The sequence below is a fragment of the Eutrigla gurnardus genome, assembly GCF_963514095.1.
Source record: "Eutrigla gurnardus genome assembly, chromosome: 6".
Lineage (NCBI taxonomy): Eukaryota > Metazoa > Chordata > Actinopteri > Perciformes > Triglidae > Eutrigla > Eutrigla gurnardus.
In genome coordinates this window covers 30717021-30732046 of record NC_139920.1, presented here as the reverse complement: position 1 = coordinate 30732046, position 15026 = coordinate 30717021, and the positions used below count along the sequence as shown (strand labels likewise).

The following is a 15026-nucleotide window of genomic DNA, read 5'->3' as shown; positions in this document are numbered from 1 at the left end:
AGTCCATGATTGAATGCAGGTGTTGGAAGAGATAAGTCCTCTACAAACCTGGTGATTGTGTGAGGTCAGCTGAGGAGGCCCAACAGCTGTAGAGCAACTGGAGGAAATGTTAGACCAAAAACAAGATTATCTAGTGATGGATTTAATAATCTTTTGGGGGGAAATGTTTAGTGAAGGAGGACCAAAAAAAACAAGAAGGGAAAATATTAGTGGTCTTTGGCCTCGGAGTCCATCACTCAGAATCTCAGGCTTTCCAAAGTGGTTGCACATGGAAGAATGCAGGGTTGTTGTTTGCTTTAAGGAGAATGCTTTGACAGGAGAATGGGCTTATTCATGAGGAGAAGTTATCAGGGGAGGTTGAAGGACAAGGTAACAATGATGGCTCAGTGAAGCGTTATGTAAAGGCTTTGCATGGGAAGGGAAGCAGAGCTCTCCAGACACTTTGTCTTCTGGGGAACTTCAAAGCAGACTAAAGAACCTCTGCAATGTTCCCTTTAATGACTTCAGAGAAGCTCTTCAAAGTCTTAGAATCAAATAAAAGGGGAGTTTGAGCCTGAATCCAACAGATAAAACACATTGCGGCGAAAGAAAATGTTTATCTCATTGAATTGGCAGTCGAAATGGCAACGGTTTCATTTTCCAGGGGAATCACTCAATGTCAATATCACCAAGACGGCCAAATGGAGCTTTTTGTTTTACACCTTTTTAAAGGAATAGTTTGAGGAGATAATCGATGGCGCTCTCAGTTCTGTTCATTTAAAATGACTTTACAGCAGCTTAGCTTAAAGACTAGCAACCCTGCTGCTAGCATGGCAACTGCTCAGTGAAGTCACGTGTGGAAAGATTTAACATGTTTGTTGCGGATTTCAAAAAGGAGCTGCTGGTACATGTAGTCACATTTGGACAAAGCCAGGCCAGCTCTTTTGTCTAGCTTTATGCTAAGCTAACTGGCTACCTGCTGTAGCTTCACCCGTACAGACATGAAAGTGGCTTTAGTTGCTTTACCAGAAATACTTTTACCAGATTGTGGTTCTTTCTAACAGGATCAGCATGCAATGCTGAGCAGCTCGATTCAACTTTAGGGCAGAAAGACATTCAATCAACCGGAAACTACCAATAATATAACTGTAAGCATGAACGGATTCCTCCATTTTCTCTTCTCTACAGTCCAGTTGGTCCCGGGGAGATCGTAATTTATTCAGGAGGTCATCCTTGAACCTTTCCACCTCTTTCTGCAGTTTTGCTCGGAGAGTTGAGTATTTGCCACTGAGCTCCGGAAGCCTCCTCGAGCTCCACGAAAACGGTTTACGTAAACCAACTCCTGATAATACTCTGTTAGCCCAAACTAACTACCAAACTATTTGCATGGTGATGCCAATCTCGTTTTCCCTGAATAAGTTTGTGTAAATTGTGTTATATTAAATCGACAATCATTGTATGAACAAGAAACTGTAAATAAATGATTTTGTGTAAAAGAAAAATGTATTCTTATTTAATTTTTTTTAATCACAGTGAAAAATCATTTAAGTTGAACAATTTTACATTTTTGAAGATATGAAAACTGATCTATTTGCTTTTCAATGTTGCAGCGTTGCTGAGATACAATATTTTAATTTGTGACTTAAGGTATAAAATGTTCATCTTAAATCACAGCAATAAATACAGTTTAAGAGAAACCATCCAACGGCAGTTTACAGTACAAATGATGACATTTTTAACATAAAGGCCAGATGCATAATTCACATGAAGAAGAAGCATTGAAACATGAAATGCCTGAAAAGAAAAACAGCACCTGGCTGACGTTAAAGCTGCTGTTCTCTGGGTGGAATTGACCAACGTTAACTTTTCAAACAAAATGGCTCCCTCCCGCTGCGTGTTCCCCTCCAGGTGATGACTTATAATGCACGCAGCGAAGCCCTCCGCTGTGCAAACGCCACGTTCTGAGCCAGTGGAATTATGCTTGTAATAAAGCTGCACAGCGGGAATCGTGGCCGGGAGGAAAACAAGTTGCTCCACGCTGTCACGGACACCTTCCTGACCGGGCGCCGAGGCTCTGCCAGAGAACGGAGCTGACAGAAAGTATGGCTGCCCTCACCGCCAAGGAATAAAAACTCAACTCGCCATCAGTGCACACACACACACACACACACACAGAAATAAAAAAGCACTTTCAATAAATGGTGCGTTTGGGGTCGTGAACCTTCCTCCGGCGCCTCGCTCACCGCTTCTGTTCCAAACCTGCCCCGGCCAGTCTTAACGCCGGGCCGACACCAATCCTAATACCGGTGCCTTCATGTGTGTTCTACTTCCTGGAAGTCTATTAGGGTTTGAAGAGATTCTGTTGCATGACTTCACTGGAATAACGCATCCAAAGACCACAGCTGTGAAGTGTGACCGCTCGTCTGGGAGTTAAAGAGTTTGAGGCCTCAGCTAATAAATGTCCAATTGTTAGACTAACGCTACATGTATATTGTAATGACTCCTACTATTACTGCTAACACAAAGGCTTCAGTTCTGGCTGCCTGTGGATTCATCCCCTCGTTTCATTTAACTTTGATTTTTGCACATTCTTCTATTTAAAGTTGACTTTTAACTGGTTCTGAGACAGTCTTGGTTTAATCCTGATGCCTCTACATGAGCAAACAAGAGCATCAGCGAGGAGATTGGCTGTTACTATGGAGTTATTAATCATCCAGATTATTACAGATCCTGCTGCAGTAAAAATGAAGGTTTTCTAGAGGGACTCTGGTGCTCAGAAACACTGCCGAAACGCAAAAATAAACTTCCTCTTAATCACTTTAAATTAGAAAGATAATCTTCTGTATTCCAAAACAAAAATGCAACAAAAGTGGCATTAATTAGACATAATAAATACAAATCTAGAAAATCATCGTTTGCCTATAACAAAATACTGAATGCTGGTTGGTTCTAAAACAACTGCTGAGAAAGAGTCAAATATTGTGTTTTCTTGTTATTTGCTGTTGTCCGGTGTTATCAAGGTCAGCTCTCCGAGTCTCTAGCTGGAGCAACTCAGTTTCATGATGTCATGTCCTCCTCGGACAATCCTCTCGCTATCGAGCCGACTTCACGGCTCGAAGCGGAGGCAGCCTGTGAAACTGACAGATAAGGCCGAGGAATGTTTCAGATTGCTTGGATTTGTGGAAAAAGTCTTAAAAATAGACGTCTGCGGCGGTCTGGAGGCTGAGGTGGTTCAGCTCTTCTGATCTGCAGGAAAAGGCTCCAGGGAGAGATGACTGGTGTGTTTCACGTACACGTTGCCGTCCTCCAGCTTGACTTCGTAAACTTGTTGCTGGGGAAAAAATGAAAACAGAGGAAGTGAAGACACAATGAGCTACTGTGGAAGCAGTAAGTACTCACGCAGCAGCGTACCGAGCCAGAGTCAGAAACGTACCAAACCCTCCGGTGAAAACTCTAGTTTGCACATTTCTTTAACAGGTTATGACGTACGAGAGAAACGAGTTTAGAACCCTGATTCATGGAAACAAGACAAGGTGTTTATGGAAAGCTCCTGTTTGGAGCGTTCTCTGTGTCCAAACAACAGAAAGGGGAACATAATCTAGTCTGACTCTGGAGCTTTGATGCCTCATGCCGCGTCAATCAGTGAAACCCCCGACTTCTAATAGAGGCGAATGATTTGTCTACGCAGACGTTCACGTCGGCTCCCAGGCGTTTTCACCGAGAGCAGCAGATACGGGGGGTTTAGCTCAGGAGGTAGAGCGGGTTGGCTGGCAACCGCAAGATTGCTGGTTCGATCCCCGGCTCCTCCTAGCTGAGTGCCTGGTGTCCCTGAGCAAGACACCTCACCCTAATTGCTCCTGACGAGCTGGCTGTCGTCCTGCGTGGTTGACTCTGCCGTCGGTGTGTGAATGTGTGAGTGAATGGGTGAATGTCAGTCATTCCTGTAAACAAAAGCACTATATAAATGAGCCATTTATACGAAGCCCAGACTGGATGTATGAAGAGGACGTCGTCATTGTGGTCTCTGGTTTGTGGACGACGGTTTTGAAGCCTCAATACCAGAATTTTGCCCGTCGCCATCTTGGATGTTGCAACCAGAGAAGGGAAGTGAACATATTTGGACTGTGGAGGAGCGATAATTGACTAAATGAACATCATATAATTAAGAAGACTTAAAACTAGAGATTGAGACGATAAACTCATGTTTACGATGTTTACTGAGGTATTAAATCAAGAGAAAAGTAGGCTCATTTTCTCAGACTTCTATTCAATCAGAATTATTTTTGCAACTGGAGCAGTCGCCCCCTGATGGCCAGCAGAGAGAATGCAGCTTTAAGGTGCTTCACTTGATTTGGAGGTTTGACACATGAATACTTACATACACCGGTCTTACTTGTGCTTTTCACTACTATGTTATCTGTTTGTATACTGAGACAGACATTCAGATGCTTTGGTGAAAAACAAGGTCGTGACCTCTCTGACCTGTAAGGAGGTCCCTGACTTCCCCGTCCTGAGGTCAAAGTCATAGTCGTGCCACGGACAGAAGACCTGCAGGACTCCATCGGCCTCCTCGATGTCCCCCTCGCACAGAGGACCGCCTGGGACACGCAGGGGTTCGTTAGTCACAGTTACTTTCTCTCAAATCAAACGGGATCAAAGAAACATCTGACCGCTACAACACATTGTTAGGGAGGGGGCCTTTTCTGGTGCACCCGAGGGGGCCCCAATGCACCTGCACAGTCTGTGGTTACGCCCCTGTTGTACCTGTATATATATGTGTGTGTGTGTATATATATACATACATACATACATACAGTAGCTACATTCTCCATATTACAGTGAATTAACGTATTTATTACATTTTAATAATTAGCCTTTTGTGCATTATTCTGTCTTTAGGGGAGGCTAACGGGTTGATGCTAACGGGTTGATGCTAACGGGTTTACCGGAATGTGCACAGCGCGCGTCCATGGCGAAGAACTCGCCGTTCACGTAGAAGAGGCAGACGTCCGAGTCGTAGCCGCGGGAGGAGTGCATGAGCCGGCAGCGCTTGTTGGAGAGCCCCGCTGCCGGGCCGATGAGCCTCCACGAAGCGCCCGCCGTGTTCCCCTCTTCGTCCCCGGAGCCGGAAGCCATGAATAACGGCGAGATGACCCGGTTTCTATGTTCGCTGCTCTCTGAACGCATCCGCGGTTCGCCCGGTGGACGTCTTCCGCGACAACAAGCAGGCCGAGCGACGGTTCAGCCGTGCGGGACGCCGCCTCCGTCGGTCCGTCGGTCCGTCCCTCCGTCGGTAGGTCCAGCTGCTACCAGCGACCGTGACGCGGTCGCGCGGAGGCGCGCGGCGCGCTCGAGCGCGGTGGCTCTTCAGTTCAGCTGCACGCGAATAAAATGATTAAGAAATGAGAACAGTCTATAATGACATCCTTTATTATTATCACTTCCACATTTACATAAAGATCAACCAGCTCAGGGGGAAAATAATCAGAGTTTTTAATAAGTGATGGGATTTTACGTCCATAACATATTTATATTTGTCTATTTGCGTCTCCTAAATATCATTAGATGGTGCTCAAGTTGCATATTTAGACATAAACATCTGAAAATAGTCAACAGGGGAAGTTTCATTGCCTTTTTGCCAGTGGTGTTTTCCAATACATATCTTTAAATGCCACGTTCCAAATTAATTTCTATCTACATTCTGTTTTGGGGGTTTTGGGCTTTGTTGCTACATCATTAATAACCTAATTTACAGAACATTTTATTCCCTTAATTCGTGGTTATAATTGTGATAAAGTGATGAATAGAGAAATTCCTTCTGTAAAAACCTTTGACTTCTGTTATGAAAATGAGCATATATGTAATGTAATGTAATATATGCATATGTCTCCCCTTAATGTGGGTACCGCCGTCCATTATAATAAATCTGTGTCTCATTAAGAAGACCGTTGGTTTAATGTTCAAACAACACCGCTCTGCGAACATGCTGGCTCCTTGGTGGCCCCGCCAGTTTACTGACTTGAACACAGCAGCGTTGGACTCGTTCCCACGGTAACCTGGACCATTACGTTTTATGTACTGCAAATAGTTCAAAAGCATTTCTTAATCATCGCTCATAAAGCCAGCTATTGTTCGGCTTCTGTTTTTCTTTCTCCAGGTTTTTCCGTAGTACATGTTCGTAACATTATTGCAAATTATTTGTGACCTTGCGTTGATCCTCCATGTCACCTGAATAAATCCATTAGTCAGCAGTGCTTTATGGAATAAAATGGATGAAATGTTGAAACAGGATCAGTCGGTTTAACCTCAACCTTTTAGAATTCTGTCCTTGTCATAATTAAGTTGAGTTTTTTTTGTCTTCAAAATATGATTCACTTTGTCTGCATCCCTTCATAGTGCCAGTAATAATGCTGCTGGCAGTTTGGCCTGGAAGTTGCCGTCTAGACCGGATTGATGCAGAACAGAGGCCACTTGTTCTGGTTCCTGACGGAGCGACTCGGAGAGACGAGGAGGAAACGTGAAGCTGCGTCTCGTCACGCGGATGAGGAAGAAAAGAAGAAACCCAAGCTGAGTCATCTCAGACATGTTGTGTTCTACGCTAACAGCCTGAACAGCCTGACAGGTGAGCGCCGTTGGAACTGTGACCTTTACGACCTTGAGGTCTGTTAGTTGGAATGCTGACTAAAGTCTTCTCCGTGTTGTAAGTTTGGACTGAAATGGAAACGCTGAGGAGCTGCCGTGTAATAGCATCGTGGTCTTTTCTGCAGAGATTTCTCATTGTGAGCCTCGGCTGTGTGTCTTTATGTACTTTGGTTATTTTGTGCTGAGTCATTACTCGTCAGTGTGACATCAGCAATCCCACACAGCTAAACTGGACTCTCAGTTATGTGTTTTGGTCATAGTTTGAAGATACATGGTTATCGTTTTTAAGTTAAAACAACACAACAAACCCTAATTGGCTGCTCTTCCAACTCAAGGTTCACAGGAAGAGCAGTGAGCTAAAGGTGTTTGTGATGTTAAAAGCAAACGTAATCCATTTTAATATAATTACATTCACAACGACGGGCTGGCGAGTGTAGAGTAACGTCCATGGCAGAATGAGAAGAAGTGGGCGTGGCTGCCGTGATGTCACCCACTGTGACTTGTGGACCGCTGCTCTTCAGCTTCTTTTGGACGTCGCTATCATGGAATTTGGTTTCAAGCACACAGTGAACATTGTGCTGCGTTGAAGAAGACCTGAAACTAGAAATATCAGTGAGATGGTTATTGTCCAATGACAGAGGTCCCTGCTGGCCAGTAGGAAGAATGCACGTTTAAGGTGCTTTTCAGACCTGTATCATCTCAAAGCAGCATCTGAAGGAAAATTGTCTTTGCTTTGCTTCAAACAGCCAGAGGACCAAATAATTAAAATGAAATAAATCGTCGGTTAACCTCAGCGATGGCGCCATGACGCCATCAGCAGCAGCGGTGAAACACAGCTGGGGCTGCAAACGTGCTGATCAGCGCAGGTAGGCTGGAATCTGCAGCCTCGGCTCACACAGCAGGCTTTGATTGGAAAATCACCAAGGGTGTTTATTTTCAACACGGCGGCCAAGTATTACTAATTAGAGGGCGGGGCCCCGGGGTGAGGAAACAGCTCCCTGCACTCGGGCCAAGAAAGCTGCTGAACGGAGCATGTCTGCAGGTCGGAGGTGCCGCTGACAACCTGACAGTCATCATCGACAGCTCCACGTTGGCACGCCGAAAAGGTGAGAAACTGCACGCCGCACGCTGTGAATCAAATTAAATGAGCTCCAAAATTATTTGAGTGGTTTTTTTTCAGAGGTAGGAAAGTAATTACAGACATCAAAATGATGTATTGTGGAAAAGTTGAATCAGTCGGCCTGGATGGGATTAGTAAACAAAGGCGCAGACAGCGAGAGCCGGGCCAGAATGAGGAGAGCACTGTCCATAAATTTCTTTTGACTTCTTCTTGTTGCAGGACCTCGACTACTGGACAGTCTAGCTGTTTGAATCAGGCGAAATTTGGCGCAGAGAAAAGTCTCAGAGGAGATCTTTAGACGGCGAGCGGAGCCAAACTCATCCATCATTAGCCTCATCTTGTCCACGACCCAGCAAACCACCCTCAAATGTCTCCTTACTCATCCGCTGGATGGATGAAGACGAGCTCTGCAGCCAACCTGCTTTTTATTAGCTCACCGAAACCTCCAGAACGCCGCTACCTGCTCGCTTTGCTCCCCGTTCCAGTAGGATCTCGTCATCCGGAGAACTTCTCGTTTCATGCACCGAAGCGAGGGCGGCGTGATTTAAAGCTCCCCTCCAGGAGCTCGTATCAGGATAACACCGGCCGCCTGTTTTCATGTCTTTTATGACCGTAAAACCGCGAATAGCCACGATGTCGTGATGTCACTTCAGAATGTAAATCCAGACCCGGGTTTTGATGTTTGGTGGACAGGAAACTGAAGCCACAACTGAGTCCTGGGCCCGGTCCCAACGTCTGCCCTCACAGACCTGCATTCCCAATAAGCCCCAAGACGCTGCGGCGGTCCCCGCTGGGAAAACGATAAGTGGTCGAGAGCCCTTTAATAAACGCTCAGATGTCCTTATGAACACTATATATAAGTCTGCCATGCTGCTGACTCCGCTGAAAGGAGTTACCCACAATTCATAGCATTTTAATGTTGAAAATAGGGATAACAGGAGGTCCGAGACCAGTTTAAATTTAAATAGCAGCAAGCACTGTGTGTCTGTTGGTTTGTATTCATCTGCTCTGCTCAAACAAACAGCATTAATATCATCAGTGGTGAAACAAAGGATCATTCCATTCAGGCTGTATGGGGGTGCTGAGAGTAAGAATTAACACAGCATTGCTTGCTTTCTCTCAATACATTGATAAATAGCCTATTTTGGTATAATACCAGCCCATTAATAACACCATTAAGAAAATAGCTTTATTTTATTTGAATTTTTAAAATGACTGAACGATTCTCCGTCAGATCAGGAGGGGAGACGCCTGGAAACGGCTGTCGACTGTCCCTTGATTCTACAACCAAGAAAATCCACCTCCTCCGCTCCACTTCAGCACCCTGGACAGCTCCACACACCCTGCTGGGTGGGTCTAACAAACACAGGACTTTCACCCAGGAGACCTCTCTGCCCTCTGGTTGCAAAAATAATCTGATTGCAAGGAAGTCAATGAGAAACTGATCCAACTTCTCACTTTATTTCCCCAGTAAACATTGTAAACATGAGTTTATGGTCTCATATCTCTAGTTTCAAGTCTTCTTCAATCCAACATGATGTTCATTTAGTACATTATGATCCTTTAGCTCGTTATTGACAGGTTTCTACCAGGGCGTTGTCTGTTTCACAGTGTTTTGGTTCAGTTCATGAAAGGTTATTGTAATTAACCTGGAGCAAAAAGCTTCAGGCTTCAAAACCGTATCCATGAACCGATGGCCGACGTCACGGTGACTGTCTGCTTCTCATACAGCACAGAAAAACCATAACAAACAAAAAAGTGAAGCCACATTTAATACATACAGACATGATGAGGTAAGCTCATAAAACCTACGTACGTCATTTCTGTGTTGCAAAGACCAAGATGGCGACGGCCATAAAGCCAAACTGGAACAACTGGACGTGTAAACCTGGGGTCGGAGCCAGGCTAGGAGTTCCTGGTTTCTTTGGGACCTGAAGATGCGACTGAACGTGTGTTTCCAGCACACGCTTCCCAGCTGTGAAGGCGACGAATAGACATGCGAGCCACAGCTCAACGTCCACTCTACTCTGAACCTCTTCCATCCGGAAGAAGACTTGTCAGCCAAAGTGCAACTCAAACAAATGGCTTCTTCCCGCCTCCATGGAGCTGCTGAAGTCTCAGTGCAGCAGAGCACTCAGCACCTGAATACCAGCTCTTCTGTTTCAAAGCTGCTGTGATGTCAAAGTCCAATGCGTATTGTATGTTTTTGATATTTAATGCATTGTCCTGATTTACCTCCTTTTATTGTGTTAGTCATCCTTCCTCTCGTCTCCCATCACTTCACTTCCTGTCTTTGAGTGTTTTCCCACCAGTTTGATTGTCTCATTAGTTCCACCTGTTAGCCTCGTTCACCCGCGTCACATCAGCTGTTCTCGCTTCCCCGTTAGTCAGTCACCAGTGGTAGCAGTTCCTTTGTTGCTGCCTGTGTTCCTGTTACCGGCCTGTTTGGACTCAAGTAAGCTGAAACAAATAATCCTGCTGCCTCCTCCCTGCTCTGTGTTTAGTCCAAGTTTGACTTTTCCCTGCATCATGACTCGGGCCTTTTTATGTATATAATATATCAATGATTCTGAAGATTACCTTTTAAATTTGTTATTATTATAACAGTCAATATATATAAAGATTATAATTCATCATCTTCTCTTAACAAAAAACAAATGTAACAAGACAAAAGATTTGCTGAAATATGTACTGAAAAAGCAGTTTTTGTACATGGCTGTACTGCTGTGACAATATCAGAGTTTCTTCTCTAAAACACTTTAGATGTTCGTGGGCGAGCTTTTTTTTAGCTGCAGCTTCTCTCCGAGGGAACACATGCTGAGACCGGAAACAGACATTCTTGTAACGCGCCAACGCACATTATGCAAATGGCCGTATCGCCCTGACCAAGACAAATCTCCCCTCCGGTTCAGGAAAGTTTACTCTACTCTTGACACCAGAGTGGTATCAATCTTCTCTTTATCTCTTCCTTTCAACGGAAGTTTGAAAAGTTTGGGACAGAGCTTCCTCTACTGCAGCATTCCCCCAAAACGATATCCGCTCCTGAGAGAGAAGACGGATGAGGGTCAGCCACAGAGAAGTCCAGGGGCGGACAATACGATGAAAACACTGAATAAGAAGAAAACAACTTAAAATCTTTAACACAAATCCTTGAATAAGCGCAGTTGGATGTTAGGTCATTTGTCAAGGAGGAACTCCTGCTTCTGTGTGCAAATCTCCCTCACTTGTGTGCCTCCTGACCTCATAAAGGTTGAATGATGGTGGAAGGCTCTTGTTCTTAGTAAGTGTTCATGAGACCACTCTTGTGATTTATTTAGCAGCGTTTATGACCACATCAGAATCTTGGAAAAGCCACGATTGCGGTTTCGGGAGACGGTGTTTGCACCACCTGGAGCTGTAAAAATTGTCTCATTCTTTGGCTATTTTATGACCATGCAGAGCAATAATCAGATCTAATGACACGAGATGGCTGCTCACGCCATTACAGAGCCGCGGTATTAAACTGTTGGCAGCGGCCGACGCAGACTGAAGGCATCGTTTTGGCTTTTTCCAAACATAAAGCTGCCCGGGGTGAAGGGGGGGAAAGGGGCGAGATGACTCATCAGACCAAAGTTTTGGTCTCAATTACAGAAACTTGCAGAAAACAGGACGAGCAGACCTCTTGCTGCTAATTGGCAATCAACATAATATGTGACATCTGTGCAGCCCGACTTCTTTAGATTCTGCTGCTTCAAGGTCGCTCGTTGTCTCATGTGTTGTGGTTGTTTTTTCTCTCCTCCATTATTATCCAAAAAGACTCTGAAACATTGATTAATGGCCTTCTTTGCTTCTCTTGAATTCAATCGCCTCAGCGCGATCAATGGTGCTGAAATGTAATGCACTTCCTTTTTTCGGTCCATTTTTCCTCAACGTGTCAACATGCGTCTCCACAAACTCACTCTGACATCCTTAATGATGCCTAACAACGCCGTTCGTCACGTAGAAAGGTTAGCGCTGACACTTTGCTGTTTTTCCTGGAAATGTAATCTGACGGGAGTAACGTGATGTTGTACTGCATCATTTCCCTTACGTGGAATATGAAGTCAAACTGAAGCTGTCGGACCAGTTTTTCCAAAATGGCGTCCCCCTTTGCCGAAGCCCACCTCTCTTGACCTGCAGAACACCTTAAAACCAGTAGAATGTTTTTTTCGCCAACCAACTTGTCGGAGGAGAGACGTGATTTAATTGCGCCGTGAGACAGACAGAGCATGGCGGCGAGCCGCTGAGTCACTGCCGCTCCAGCTCCACTGCATGCATGTCTGCAGGAGAGATCAGACTCGCTGCATTCCTTCCTTCATGTCCTCAGTCCTGATTATATCCAGACACGATGCGTCCTGTTCCCAGCAGCGTTGTTTGGGGAGGCAGCGTCTGAGCGGCGGGGGAGGAGGCACGAGGTCACTGTGTGAAAATGAAGACGTGTAGTTGTCATGATGATTGGATTGTTATGATGCGCCACATGGTTGTATTATGTTGATTTTGATCGCTACATGCTGTTGAACCCAGAATAAGTTCATGGTCTGTGGGTAGATGGGTAGAATACACCACTAAACATGATACGTAATGATTTCAAAACTGCCACGGGGAACTTTAATTGCTTAGATTTTTGGTTGTCCCGGTGGACAAAAGCGGTAGTGTTTCCAAGAGGTAGAGTCCCTTTTTTTAGGAAACAGTCCTGGTTCTGGTTCTCTCCAGCGGACCCAGTAATATAAGGTCTTTGGAGCTGCTGAAGGAATCTCTGGTGAACCTGCATGATTTTGTTTGTATTTTTTCTGTTTTGTTGGAATCTGAGCGGGTGGCTGCAGCTCGGAGACAGATTCTTCTGGCCTTCAGTGTTGTGAATGACGTGGTTAGATACTGATGTAATGCAAAGCGCTTTAAGTTGAAAAGCGCTATATAACCGACGATCAGCATGAAGAATAACCACACAGAAACAGCAACTCTTCTTGTCTTCTTCACTCATGTCAGGTCACACGAGGCTTCAGCTGTTGAGCTGTGTATCAGAACCGAGACAAACAACATATATAGTGTTTCAGCAACATCTGGAAAACATGTTTCATTCTGCTTTCCTTCATAAACTACAACCTTTTTCTAATTAGCAGTAAACAGAAAGCATCACCGAGGCTGGCGTCATTGATTTTGTAGCTAAGTGAAGCGTTGACCTGGTGGATGAAGAGACCGTCGTCACTGTCGGTACCGCATGTAACAAATAAAATAAAGCACAAATAAAGTGGAAAATCCAGCAAACACCTGAGATATGTTCCCTCATGGTAGTGCGAAAGGTGAATCATCTTTCCTGTTTAAACTTTGACTTGTTTACATGAGAGAAATGTTTCTTTTTCCCTTTTCACTTCACATCCATTTGCTGTTGTTTTCATTCCGAACACAAACCCGTAACTTGAATCCTCCGGCTCTGAAACGTGAAGCCAATGCAGAAGCGTCAACATTTCTCAGTGTTTTCAGTTCATTAATAAACATTTGAGTCTTGTTTAGCATTCGGTTGTAGCTACATAGCTCCGCCCTCGCGTGTCACTTCTGGTTGCAAACGTAAAACGTTAGCCCACAAACCAACGGGCGACTTCTTGATGATTCCTTAAATAATAAGCTGTAAAGTTTACCTCGATTATGGAATCTAACTTTGTAAGCAGCTTCACACCAGAATCCAGTAAGGGTCCCGCTCTGCAGCTTGTGTTCGTCAGATCCACCCGTCTCTCCTCCAGAGTCCAAATATGGTCACTTCCTTCACTGGTTGGTAGAATTCCAAGATGGCGAAAGCCAAAATCCATGATGATCTCCAAGCATCTTATGGCTTCTGTGACCTGCAAAGGGTGGAAGCAAATCACAAAAAAACGTTCTCCACGATACAGGATGCAGGGTTCTTCTCACAGGCATATAATCCTTTGACCCTCCCTCAGTCTGCAGGCGTCTTCGCTCCAGACCTTCTGAAATACATCAAGCTCCTCTCACATCAACATAATTATTCATATTCAGCCCAGAGGCACTCAGAGACCAGAAACTTAAACATTCACTTTGGCTGCTCCAGGCCAACAACCCGCAATCCCTTCCACCTTGAGAACTACTTTATGAGGCCAATTGCCAATTTAGCCCAAAACGACCACAGCATGTAAAAAAATCAATCTCTTCTGCAATCGTACCAGTGATGGCAGATAATAAAGTAGGTGACATGAAATACACGATGCATGGATTCAGGTCAGGTGTGTTTGAAAATATTGGTAGCTAGGGTCCCGTACGGCCGAGAGGAAAATCACTGCTTTTCAAAGTGGCCCATGGAGGCATGTTAAGTTTGTTCCCGTCTGTTGACCGACTGCTGCTGCTGATCCCATCCCCGGCTCAAACGCTTTCTTCTCATGGCTTCTTCAAGCCTCGCTGGTCTGACGTGTCCCAGAACGGCGGCATGCTGTCCTCCCTGGCCGTCAAACACAGAGCAAATGGATTTTATGAAAGAATATTACAGTCTGGAACAGGAAAGATCAGCTGGACAACGAAGCCTAATGGCTTTCTCACAAAGTAAACAATTAAATTCCTGTGTGTCTTTTGGGGGGTGGGGGGGATAGACTGATTATAAAACTGTTATTTCCTACGACATACCTCCCGGGCTCTGAGCTCGTGAGACGAATACCTTTTCAAAAGTTATTTTTTGCCCAAGCAATCAGAATAAATTCAGCCTAAACAACATTCCATAAATCCAGCGTTTCCATCAGAGAGGATGTCGTAATGGCCAGAGGAGATGTAAAAGCTCACTGAAACAACACCGGCCCAGACTCGTCTATCAGTCTTACGCTGAAGCAGGTCGCTTCACGCTGAATGTGCGGTTTTAAATAAAGGAAGCTCAGCTCTGCAGGACTCACGGAGGAGGGATCGATTCTTCAGGGGGGGCGTCCATCTGGCAAAGTGAACATTCGCAAACAAAGGTCTCATGGAGTGGAACTCCTCATGTTATATGTAACCCTTCAGACAGACTCACACAACGTTTCCACAAACAGGGACACATTCTTTTTGGTTTTTACGGTGTAATTCCACTGAAGAAAGTCCCCTTTTATGATGATTTCAGCTGATTGGATGAGTGTTATCAGTGCCATGTTGTGAAATTCTAAGTTGCTAGGAGTAACGTGTGGATTTTGGCCGTCCCCCGTGGTCATCATTCACAGAACCAGAATCCCTTTAGAAAACCTGTCATTTTACTGCAGCAGCCCGATCACTCAGTCCTGGTTCTTGTTGTCCCGCTGGT

General features: G+C 44.9%; 1 protein-coding gene across 2 annotated transcripts; it reads right to left on the bottom strand.

Annotated features, from left to right (window-relative positions):
* Nucleotides 1–107: 107 nt before the first annotated feature.
* On the bottom strand, nt 108–5307 carry LOC311014810 (Rieske domain-containing protein). 2 transcript variants are annotated; one of them, XR_014597301.1, is made up of 4 exons: nt 4926–5307; nt 4462–4577; nt 2588–3310; nt 108–2551 (listed from the first exon to the last, which is right to left on the bottom strand). XR_014597301.1 is itself a non-coding variant. In XM_084011635.1 (3 exons), exons 1-3 carry the CDS (start codon nt 5164–5166, stop codon nt 3212–3214), a joined length of 456 nt encoding a protein of 151 aa, XP_083867761.1. In that variant the 5' UTR covers nt 5167–5307; the 3' UTR covers nt 108–3211. The 2 variants fall into 2 exon arrangements, 1 of the variants encoding a protein (XP_083867761.1); XM_084011635.1 differs by having other exon boundaries at nt 108–3310.
* Nucleotides 5308–15026: the final 9719 nt, after the last annotated feature.

Bases quoted from the DNA above. Each gene is read 5' to 3' on its own strand.
- LOC311014810 (XM_084011635.1), bottom strand. From the start codon at position 5,166: ATGCGTTCAGAGAGCAGCGAACATAGAAACCGGGTCATCTCGCCGTTA. The intron at 4,578-4,925 runs GTAAACCCGTTA...TGCGTGTCCCAG, and splicing joins CGCGCGCTGTGCACATTCCG to GCGGTCCTCTGTGCGAGGGG. The intron at 3,311-4,461 runs GTCAGAGAGGTC...TTTTTTCCCCAG, and splicing joins AGTCAGGGACCTCCTTACAG to CAACAAGTTTACGAAGTCAA.